At 39.5% G+C, this 11,995-nt stretch overlaps 2 protein-coding genes across 2 annotated transcripts in view; one reads left to right on the top strand and one right to left on the bottom strand.

The window, feature by feature from the left end:
* Nucleotides 1-769: 769 nt before the first annotated feature.
* nipa1 (NIPA magnesium transporter 1) lies at nt 770-4,786 on the bottom strand. Its single transcript, XM_034217175.1, has 5 exons — nt 4,585-4,786; nt 4,416-4,463; nt 3,400-3,490; nt 3,135-3,295; nt 770-2,649 (listed from the first exon to the last, which is right to left on the bottom strand). The coding sequence occupies exons 1-5, from the start codon at nt 4,718-4,720 to the stop codon at nt 2,162-2,164; spliced, it is 924 nt and encodes a 307-aa protein (XP_034073066.1). The 5' UTR covers nt 4,721-4,786; the 3' UTR covers nt 770-2,161.
* Nucleotides 4,787-7,926: 3,140 nt separating this feature from the next.
* herc2 (HECT and RLD domain containing E3 ubiquitin protein ligase 2) overlaps nt 7,927-11,995 on the top strand; it is a 101,079-nt gene continuing 97,010 nt past the window's right edge. Inside the window, 2 exon segments of the mRNA XM_034217170.1 lie at nt 7,927-7,998; nt 9,800-9,893. Of these exon segments, the coding sequence (XP_034073061.1) occupies nt 7,927-7,998; nt 9,800-9,893 (166 nt within the window).

Raw genomic sequence — 11,995 nt, 5'->3', positions numbered from 1 at the left:
ACTCTGACCCACTCAACCCTGTTACTCATATTATCAGAATAAAGCATATTAATTTAAAAGTTATCTTTCTTTCATTAGATATCCAAGTTTGTCCTTGCCTTGAAAGTAGCATTACATGCTACATCTAGCAATAATTCCTGAGGTTAAAACTCAAATTAGCATTGATTTTCAACCCTGTTACTTTCAACCCTGTTACTATAATTAGAGTAACAGGGGTAATTCTTCGTTGGAAAATATACATTTGATGCCTTTGCTGGGCAAATCACTTTTTTGATGGTTTATTATCTGTTTTTCCTGAATACATAAAAAAAATAAAAGGTTAATTTTTCGAAAATGTTGGTGTCTAAATTGTCCTCCAATTCTGGAATGACCCACAAACACTCATAGTATTTACCATGAGTAATCTTTATTGCTGTCATTAGGTGATTCATATTATCTATACAAAAATAGACAACAAATGTGCAAAGCAGCTGTTTTAAAACACAAAGCATCTAGATGTTATGATTACGTATAATAATTACTCTGTAAAGATAAGTAAATAAACAACATTCAATTGTCTCTTTACATCTTATATAACAGTACTTAATGTTTTACACCGTTTAATTCATCTTAATTTAGATTTTATTAAAGTGCAATTCAGAACATCCCTTTAGTTTATTGCCTTATTAATTATAAATATGTTAATGTGCATTTTTGGATAATTGTTAAGGATCAACATAAATCACTACCACTACTTCTATTCTCCACTTTACAATAATACAGCCCCATCTGTAGCAAAATCCTTGTTTATTGAAAATTGTGTACATTATTACAAATAATGGACAACATCATTTGTGAACAACTGGTGAGGAGTTAAAACTAATACTTTAATGAAAGTACGAGTCCCATATATATTTTTTAACTACATGTATAGTAATACATATAGTATTTCGGTCATTCGGGAGGGACTCGGAGTTGAACCGCTCCTCCTTCGCGTCGAAAGGAGCCAGTTGAGGTGGTTCGGGCACCTAGTTAGGATGCCACGTGGGCGCCTCCCTAGGGAGGTGTTCCAGGCACGTCCAGCTGGGAAGAGACCAAGGGGTAGACCTAGGACCAGGTGGAGGGATTATATCTCTTCGCTGGCCTGGGAGCGCCTTGGGATCCCCCAGTCAGAGCTGGTTGATGTGGCCAGGGAAAAGAAAGTGTGGGGCTCTCTGCTGGAACTGCTACCCCCGCGACCCGGCCACGGATAAGCAGGAGAAGATGGATGGATGGATGGACATGTATAGTAATCTGTATTAGTAAAATTGAAGTACAACTACATTTAAACGCGTGTTTTTTAAACTTTTATGACAAATAGTAGAAATTAATGCAAACATATTTTTTAAATACATTGTCCATAATCAAATTAGTCAACAATTAATTGACATCACATCACAGTTACCACATTTAAAAAAAAAAATATAAAGTTTATATTTGGTCTATCAGACATAGAGATAATTCAGTCATTGTTCAAACTCGTCTTCACAGCTCCTGGACTAAAGAGGCTGCTTCTTAAGTTACACTGAATAATTCACAGGCTCACTGAATAAAAGTGTCGGTGATATAGTCTTTCATTGGAGGAACTTTCAAAGAGCGTATTCAATTATTTTAAGTTTCTATTTAACAGGTTGCATATGTTCGTTAAGCCTCTTGTACCTATTTGCAAATAGGCAAAATATAACATGGCAAATTAACTGTTACTGTTACCCAGGTGTTATTTAAAGAGGACATAGTATGCTCGAGTTCAGGTTGATATCAGTATTCACACTGCCTGTGCTGCAGCACCTCTTTTCACCCTCTGTCTGAAACCAAAGCCCAGTTTGCTCTGATTGGTTGGAGAGGAAGTTTGGTATTTTAGCCTTTGCAGACCATTTACATGCACAAAAACCTATAAAAACACACTACAGGAAACGGAAACCCCCAAAAGCATAGGGCCTCTTTAATTAATTATAGGTTACACAGTAACTGATAACTTTCCATAAGAAACGGCAAGAGATTCAAGTTAAATGTTAAGTGAAGGTAGTTATAAATTGTTCATTTAAACTGAGCTTTGACCAATCAAGTATGTTATGAGGAATGCTACCTGCATGGATGGAATACCTAATGTGTCATAACGGCCTGTAAACATAAATCATCTCCATCAGTCCGTCTTCTTCTTCCAGGTGACCTCGGCCTCCTGTGAGATGCGCAGCAGAGCGACTCCGACACACACCGTGGTGAGAGCGCAGAGCAGGGCCAGGCTGTGTGTGGCCGTCAGAGCCGTCCACTCCTTAAACAGAAGAGCTGACGCCACGATCACGGAGCACGTGAACGCCACATAGTACACGGCTTCAAACACGTTGGAGCTGAAGCTCTGCAGGGCCTTGTTGATGTAGAGGAACTGCAGGAGGATGCTGACGGCGAGCGTGCACAGCAGGAAGAGGAAGAGAGGCAGAGCGCGACCCCCATCGGCCCCAAACACCTCCCCCGCCACCAGGCCCAGGCCCTTGCTGCAGGGCACGGTGAAGCTGCCCAGCAGGGAGCATATGGAGACGTACACCATGATGTTAGAGGAGCCGTGAGCCGGAGCAACAAACAGGATGAGGACGAGCAGCAGCAGCACCACCAGGAGGGCGTAGCTCACAAACACTGCAAGAGAGATTATTTAGAGATTTATACAGAGGTAGGAGAAGTACTCAGTCAGCTCTATTTTTATTTCTGCTTTTTTAAACTGTAGTATGTGCTCATGTGTTTCATTGTTTGTGAATAGGCTACTGTCTGGATATTCTGAATGATGTTTTCCTATAAATAAAACAATTCTGGTATCAGGTCTAAAACCACCAGACTCAGGGACAGTTTCATCCCACAGGCCATAAGTCTATTAAACACCTGCACTTTATAGAACATCCATAAACATTATATATATGTTGCATTGTTGGAAGAGCCTGTGACCTAAGTTTTTCATCGACACATCTACACTGTAGCTAATGTGAAAATGACAATAAAGCCTTGAATCTTGAATATCTTGGTTTCTTGATTTTTAACTTTACATTGTTCTGTTGTCTTACATAATACACGTTAAGTAAAAACATCATTGATATTTATTTTCTATTGGATTGATTTGAGTGTCTCACCTGGGTCTGCCAGACTCTCCTCCAGCTGCTCTCTGGAGGTCACAGTCTCGGCTTTAGGCGCGTGGATGATGAGCACCACGGAGCCACAGCAGCATAAAACACAGCCCAGCTTCCCCAGAATGTTTAGATCCTCCTTCAGGATCCACGAGGCCAGCACAGCCCTGCAGGAGCACACAACATCTTCATAACAAAGTCAAATAAGCTTTATTTATGATCAAACACAGTCAATGTGCCAGCAGAACATAAGAAAGAGTCTCTCTCTTACCCAAATAACACTCCCAGGGCTCCCAGAGGTGTGACGATCACAGCGGGGGCCACGTTATACGCCAGGAAATTCCCAATCTGACCAACAATCACTGATGAGACATACACAGGTGTGTCAACAGCATGACACACGGGTTGCCCTATATCCTCTAACAGAGCTGCAAAGTAACTAAGTACATTTACTCAAGAAATATACTTAATTACACATTTAAGGTACTTGTATTTTATCCAAGTGCTTTCATTTTATACTACTTTATACTTGTACTTGACTACATTTTGAACTTTTTACTCCACTATATTTGTTTTACAGATATATTTGCTTTATACATTCTGAATTTGAACCCCAACATTTGTTTAAAATATGATTATTTGGTATAGATTAAACCATCTAAAATTATATTTAATTGACTAAAACCATGAGTGGGTTAACAGAAAATAGTAATTTACTCCTAATTTACTCCTAATACTTTAAGTACACTTTCCTATTTGTACTTAAATACTTTCACTTAAGTACCATTCTCTTTGTCGTAAAGAATCTGAATACTTTTTCCACCACTGTCCTCTAGTGTCAACAGGTGGGGCTTATAAGATAAGATAATGCTTTATTTTTTTCACGTCACAGCGGCATAGATAAGACATTGCACATGAATGAATATAATCAGCTCTTAAATCAAACTTTAGTTCCACCTGGAGTAAATCCACAAGCTACCTTGCAGTATACAAAGTCATTCAAACTAGCTGCACCTTTACCAGCTTTGAGAACACTTTAATAATCAATCATTATAAAACATATCATATCTATTATTCTGAAATGGACCAATCTGCACAATGACTACTTTTACTTTTTGTACTTGAAGTATATTTTGATGCTGATACTTTTTCACTTTTACTTGAGTAGCATTTTGAATGCAGGACTTTTACTTGAAACAGAGTATTCCTACACTCTGGTACAAGACCTGAGTACTTCTCCCACCTCTGGTTATGAAGGATACATATCTGTATACAGAGTATACTCACTGGCCAGAGTGCCCCCCCACCACACCACATCTGTGAGGTAAGACCCCCCTGAGGAAAACACAGAAACACGTTTTATGAACAGACTTTATGGTGTTATTTTCATACAGAAAGCTAGATATGTATGCATGTTGTCTCCCACACAGAAAGCTAATTATCTGCTTTATTATACCTCTGTCTCTGGAGCGTAATATCCCCTTCTTCTGCAGCACAAAGGTGGAGCCATTGATGAAACTCGACACCACTGCTATCAGTATTCCAGAGACAGGGAGAGAGACATCGCTCTGCTCCGAGTCTGGAGACATCATTCACTTTAATTTACTTTATTCCGGAATACATCCATGCTCTCCACGGGTTGGGAGTTTGGACCCGGAAGTGACGCTCTGCGCATGTGCAGTTGCTCAAGCACCCGGCTGCACCAGAGCCGTATAATACGGCTCTGGGCTGCACCATCCCATACTGTACTTTAAAATGTAAAAAAAAATAAAAAATAGATGAATACAAAGATAGATAAATAAATAAATACAAATTAATACAAATTAATGAATAAATAAAATCTACTTTGAAATGTTAACACAAAAAAAATGGTCTAAAAGCATTTCAATGTCATATAAAAATTAATAAAATATGTAAATTATTTATTTATTTACATGCTTTCAAATGTTGTGACCCAGTTGTTAGTACAAGTGCTCAGACAATGTAGAAAGCAAAACATGTAACTTACTAACTGTATTCAGGGTTATTTAAATAAGAGAGGGCAACACATTTAAATAAATTGGTATACTTGGTATTTATAAAAATCAGAGGTAAAGAATGTAGAAAAAAATACAATATTGAGTCCTATAAAATAAGTCACTCATCAGCTAAATAAAACAAATGCAAAAATAAATACACTATAATTAAATAAACATCTTAACGTATAGGATAATATATAACTGTAGCATACTGAAACAAATAGGAAATAAATACTCTATAATTAAGTAAACAAATTGAAATCTATGAAATATGAAACCCCGTAGCTAAGGAAAATATTATTGAAATATAAACTCTAAATAAATACACATCTAAAATGATATGTAAAACAATATGCTATATGTTACTCTGTGGCCTGAATAAATATCTAAAAATATATTAAACGTGTGACTTTGTGGCTAAATAAGACACAGCGCCACCTAGCGGACATTTTCCATCACTCTTCAAGCCAACCCCGCCCCTCCTAAGTCCCGCCTCCAATAACAAAATGCGCTCGATTTATAACCAATACCGGTACGAGAGGGAGGAGTACACTCAGTGCCCGGCAGATTAAACCCCGCCTCTCAACGGGCTGTTGCGGTGAGCAAATCCATTTCACCATAGCTCCCCGTTTACCTCCTACGTCATTTGTTTCCATGCCTCGTGCCCAGTCTGCGACCTGTCAATCATGTCCATTATGAACGTCTTGTTAATGCAGCAAAGCAGCTGAAGGGACGAGAATAGCTTGAGAAGACACCGCAGGTAATCTACAAATGTGTTGTTTATATTGACATGTTGCCCATTGTGTTGCTAGAGTTGATCTCATTTGGTTCAGTGTCATATTAGAAGCGTCATCACCTTAGCCTGGATGATGTTTTAACGGTATTAGCTGCAAGCTAACTGGTTAGCCTTGAGCTATAAGCTAATGTGAACTAGCATTATGTGCTGCGTTATTATGAGTAAATGCTGTGTCAGTGTGTGTTATTACCTGTAGGATTGGCGTCTGTTATCCTATATTAACACCATGTTGCATTCACAGTATCAAGGTTAACAGAGACTGTGCCCTTGCTAGCATTTAAGCTATGATGGTCTCGTTTTTGTATACATTGGATACATACAACTAGCATTATGTGATATTATGAGCCTGTTCATTCAGAATTCCTTTATTTGGGAAATCTACGTTATTACAACAGCAGAAGTATAGTGTAGATAAAGTGAAGAGAAAATACTTGCATATCAAAATGTATTAACGTATGTACAAGCTATTTATTATAAAAAAAACACAATAAGTATATATTAGCGGATAAGTACACCATGATAAAAAGTATTGAGAGAAAATAAAGGGTATATTGCACATGAGTGTATATTGCACACACATGCTGTGTCAGTGTGTGTTATTCCCTGCAGGACCAGAGTCTGATATCCTATTAACAGTACACCATGTTATATTCACAGTATCAATGCTAACAGACAGAAGACGGCAGACTCTGTAGGCTACCAATAATATGGGAAATAAATAGGTCAAAATGTAGGTCAAATAAATACACACACAAGTGCAGTTTAACAAACATCCCAAATGATATGAAATGTATAATAATGTAGCTAAAGAAAAGCTAAGCCACATATATAGACTAAATAAACATTTACGAACAAAAACATATCTGACCTTTAACTATAAGAGTGAAGTATGTAAATGAAGCCAATGTGATTCTTTATTGACGTCACTATTGAAGAGGTTGATCCTGATGAGTATTTGTGTTCAACAGATACATTCATACAAAACTCAGCTATATTCAGACGTAGTTTCTGTATTAAAAGCAAGGTTTATTTTAGACTTGGCATTTAAATGGGAGTCAGTGATTCAGTCATGTGTTTTTCTATCTGTTTACATGTGGGTTATAATATTATGGGTCATGCTGCATTTTCACAGACTGTTTAAAATTCATTTGTTTGAGATAATCTTTGTGTCAGTTTTAGTTTCAGTTTTTTCAAATGTGTGCCCAAAGACTAAGTAGATTAGATTAAGCAGGATAAGTGACAATTAAATAAAGTTTGTTTGGATTGGTTTTAAGTCCTAAAATCTAGTACTGACATTCTTTGTGAAAATATCTAACGGTACAACTTTTAACATCACATAGAAATAGTCAGATTGCTCTGAAGATGGGAGATGATATTCTATTCATGTTCACGTTCACACAGTCTGTGATTTTTGCCAGTTTAAACTGTATTTCCTCTATCCTGTAATATGACTTGATCGCTTTAAACTCCGCACACGGAGCTCTGATTGGTCAGCAGGCGGTGCTTTCACTGAGTTGATCTCTTAGCCTGCAACCTAACCTGCTCCGGAGCAGGTTAGCCGCTCAGCACAAGTTACCATGGAGATCTAGCCCGCTAAAAAGAGAACCAGCGTCGTAGGACCGGAAACCCCGAGTTTTCCCTGAAGTTAGCCGCTAAGCGAAAATCCGGCTTCGTCGTACAAGCCTCTGCACAAAGACTACATTTAGTATGATAAGAAAAACTCCTTCTCAGAACACTGCTGTTTCAGGCACAAATAGGTTTTATTCATTTCAAAGGAAGCTATAAATATGCCAGGGTAGGAACATGCTAATTTGACCCAACCTCACTTTATTATCAAGGCATTCATTCACTAAATAATGTCAGTGTATATCATCTGATTCTCCTCTCACTGTAACGTTGTACGTGTGTCTCAGTTTCCAACAAGCCTCTCTTCTCTTCGTCCTGCAGGTTGGCTGCGCTGGCAGCCAGGAGAGGAGAGGGCAAGATGCCTTCTCCATCTTTCACCCTCGATGCTCAGCTGAGATTTCATGACAAATGGCTGAAGATAGACCTGCAGGTATGTGAACATTAAGGAGGAATCACAGGGAAAGAACAGATGCAGAGGACAGCATGATATTTTGAGGTTTCAGGAAATCTGCATCTTATTCATCATCTTTGCTTCAGTTGAGAGATGGCTGTCAGTCTGCGCTGCATTGTGTTTGTGACAAAGTGTAATGATGAATCTCTATCAGCCTTAATGTCACTGATTCAATGTTTCATTTTGTGACACCAGAACACCTAGAGCCCTGCAAGCTGCATCAAGCCTCCTGCACAGATAATGATTGTTTTCCTGTGAGACGTGTATCCTGTAATATTATAGACAGTTAGAGGAATAGGTATTAAAACGGATCTACTGTATGTTGTGGAAAACACACTAATGTTGGTTGTAATTATGAGCTCTTTTATTCATCTCAGTAAACACCACTGTCTCTTTCTACAAAACGAGTGCGGACAGATTTCAAACTGAAATCAGTTTTCAATTGGCTGAGGGTGTCGTGTGTTTCTCACAGTGCAGAAGACAGCTTCAGTTTTATGTCTCTGGTCTGGTGTCCTCTGTGAGCGAACATGTGGACATTTTAAGATATTGGATCCTTGAAAGCAGGAGTTGGCTTTCGACTCGAGTGTTTCTCAGGATCATGACACCCATTTCTACACAACAGCCGCTGTATCTTTGAGTAAGTTGGGAGGCCGGAGGTAAAGCAGCTATTAAGAACTCTGCCTTCATTTATATTTGATATTAGTTTGTGGGTCTAAGGCTTCTGTCCTTGGTTATGGAGACTGCACGACACATTTCCTTTCATGGGTGGAAGACATTGTTGGATCCAAATAGGACTGAAATACAGGGAAATGAGTCGTGTAGAAATGGTTATTTTGTGGGACAATTTGACACAAAACAAAATGTGATTATATTGTGCTGCTTTGATAATAACCTGTGTGTATACTGTATGTAGCGTTTACTAAGAAAACAGTGATGAAGAGTAGAGTACTTCAGTGCCATTCTGAGGGACTTTTATTATTTAAATCTATATTTTTCAGCTACTTATTGTGGAGTCTCGACTGCACTACTGGTATCTGACAGCTGTTGTTACTTCTAGATTTATACTTCCGTACTCAAGTGAAATTGTGCATGTACACATCTGAGACTGCACCAATCTCTTCATGTTCAACTCACAAATGTAACTATATAAAACTAGATTATAACACCATTATTCTCAGTGGGTACCAGGAGTATTTAGAAAACAACAATGTATTACAGCAAACATAGCAGCAGCAGTGATGGAAGAAGTATTCGGATGATTTACTTCAGTATAAGTACAGATAATATGGTCCTAAAATACTCGAGTAAAAGTCTTGGAAATGTTACTTAAGTAGAAGTGCAGAAGTATTATGAGCAAAATGTACCTCAAGTATCAAACGTAAATGTTTTCAGCATACATATTGCCAGTATTATATCATTACAGAATATTATATTATCCAGCTTTTTTTTTACGTGTCTTTGTGTGTCTAATAATGTCTGATAGCGCGAAGGTCCGTTTACGCCGGTTGTTACATCGTTATGGGGAAATGCAAGTCTGCGTCCAAATGGTTGGAAGATAAAGAGGAAGGACAATCAATACTGAATATAGTCAATGTGAAGTAAAGTGTGTCGCCAAGGTAACCGGTTAGAACTCCAAATGGAGATGAGGTCTTAAAATGTACGGAAAGGGTCTTAAAAAGGTCTTAAAAGGAATTACATCTGACTTCAGGATTCCTGCATAGACCCTGATAATACATGTGCTGCGTTGCTGAATTTCGGTGTCTCTCTCTGTCTTTGTCAGCGGGCGTTCTCTCCGGAGGGTCTGAGTGAGATGTGGAATGAAATGGTGAAAGACGAGGAGATAACGTTCAGCGGAGAAGAGTCCGCTCATACAGGTATGTCTCACGGAGGTTTCAACATTCACCCTCCATGTTGTTTACCAATCCACACATGGCTGCTGTTTGTGACGGCACGGTACATTTGTACACTCTGTCTAGGGATGATACATGAGCTGCTGACAGCGTTGGCATTTTAAAGGTTCAACGGGTAAATCCAAGTCACCTGATCCTTAGAATTAGCGGGCAGCATTTCCCCTCAGCTTCAGGGTTCATACCATCTCAATGTACTGTCATCTACTCATTAACAGCAAAGGAAGAATACGTAGAGCTGGTCAAAATAACATTGCTATTTTATAAACTTTAAGGGGGGGTTGTGGCTAAAGTTAGTGTTATTGAGCCGCTGCCCCTAGACTGGACTGTTGTGTACACTTGTATATATAGATTGTGTAACCGTTTGTATTACTTGTCTGAAACCAAAGCATCACAAGCGGGAAAACAAGCCGCACCTTTGATCTTTTTTTAGTAGATATCTCTTCAAAACAGTACTTTGACATTGCATCAACACCGTCCTATATAACAGTTCTATCGTTAGATCCGTTCTAATCCTCTCAGGAAGAGGCCCTTCTCCCCAACAACTAAGTTAACCCCTCCCTTGTGGCTCTCCCACCTCCTGCACATCAACACACCCATCCGCACTCTCAGGTCTTCTGCTTCCCTCCACCTCACTGCACCCCCCTCCGTTTAACCACCATGGGGTCTAGAGCAGGGCTATTCAATTGGCGGCCCGCGGGCCAAATCCGGCCCCGGCGTGATATTTACTGGCCCTTTGATGATAATGTTAAAAAGTAATCTACTTTTTTTAAAAAAAATTTTTAAAGATTTATTTTTTGGGCCAGAGTGCCTTTATTCCAGAGAGGGTGTTACATTGAGAGAGAGAGGGGAAGACATTGCCTGAAAACTTCAGCGGGCTCGGGTTTCGAACCCACCTACTAGCTACTGTAGTGACAACTCCTGTCATTGATTGCATCTCTGCGTGAATGATTAGATCATTTCACCTAAATGAAATGAAATGATGTTGATGGTTAAATGAGCTTCACATGTAGGCCTATTGAGTTCTGAACTTTTAGATCTATGAAGGCCTTGGGGCTATGTTGTTTGATTGATTTAAACACAATATATGCACTCCACTATGCTGTTGTAGTATTTACTGTATCTGAAGCTCTTAATAGGATTGCTCATATTTCAAGCCATCTTTTTCCCGGCCCCTTGCTTTGGATCATTTTCATCAACCGGCCTATTACGTTCCCTACTGGGCTAGGGGAACCAAAGGGAAGCAACACAAACCAGAGTGGAATTGGTAAAAGTTATAAGTGGTTTTATTATAACTATTAGTCAAAAATAACAAGGCAAGCTTGGCACAAACAAAGGGCCAAATGCTGGTTGACAACATCCAAAAATAAAGAGACTCCAAAAGAGAGTTTAACAGATTATACACAGTAATAATCAATACAAAAGAGAAACAAAAACCTCACTAAAACGTGGTACATGAACTGAAAAAGGCTGTAACAAAACACAGCTGATGCTAATTCACAGGCGCTAACCGCTAAGCTAACCTGGATACTACTCACACAACACTAAACACAGAACACTGCTTTAACACGCTGCTACGCAGTAAAACAGAACACAGAACATTCAATGGATTAACGAGCACAACGAGTAAGCACACCGAGTAAGCACAACGAGTAAGCACAACGAGTAAGCACAACGAGTAAGCCCAACAGGAGGCTAGAAGCGTCTGTCTCACAACACAGAGCCTCCTGAGTGATAATTGTTCCCAGGCGTTGTAGTCCTCTCCAGCAGGTGTGCGCTGGGCTTGCACAGGGATTGGAGCCCGGCGTGCTCCAATCAGTGTCCTCGGAAGTGGACCAGGAGATGACAGCCAATGACGTTGGGGCAACCACACAGCTCATTTACATAATCACACACACAGCTGCAGACAATCCCAGACAGGTTACCGAGCAGGCAGAGACAGCAGCCGTAACATGGCCCCATTCCAAACTAATTGAATAGCCCTGCTCTAGAGCCTTCGGCCGCTCTGCACCCCGCCTCTGGAACTCTCTCCCACCTGACATCCGCAACACTGACTCTCTCCCCATTTT

This window comes from Gymnodraco acuticeps, unplaced genomic scaffold (assembly GCF_902827175.1).
Source record: "Gymnodraco acuticeps unplaced genomic scaffold, fGymAcu1.1, whole genome shotgun sequence".
NCBI lineage: Eukaryota > Metazoa > Chordata > Actinopteri > Perciformes > Bathydraconidae > Gymnodraco > Gymnodraco acuticeps.
The sequence above is the reverse complement of the archived record's forward strand: the minus strand, read 5'-3'. Positions and strand labels throughout refer to the sequence as shown.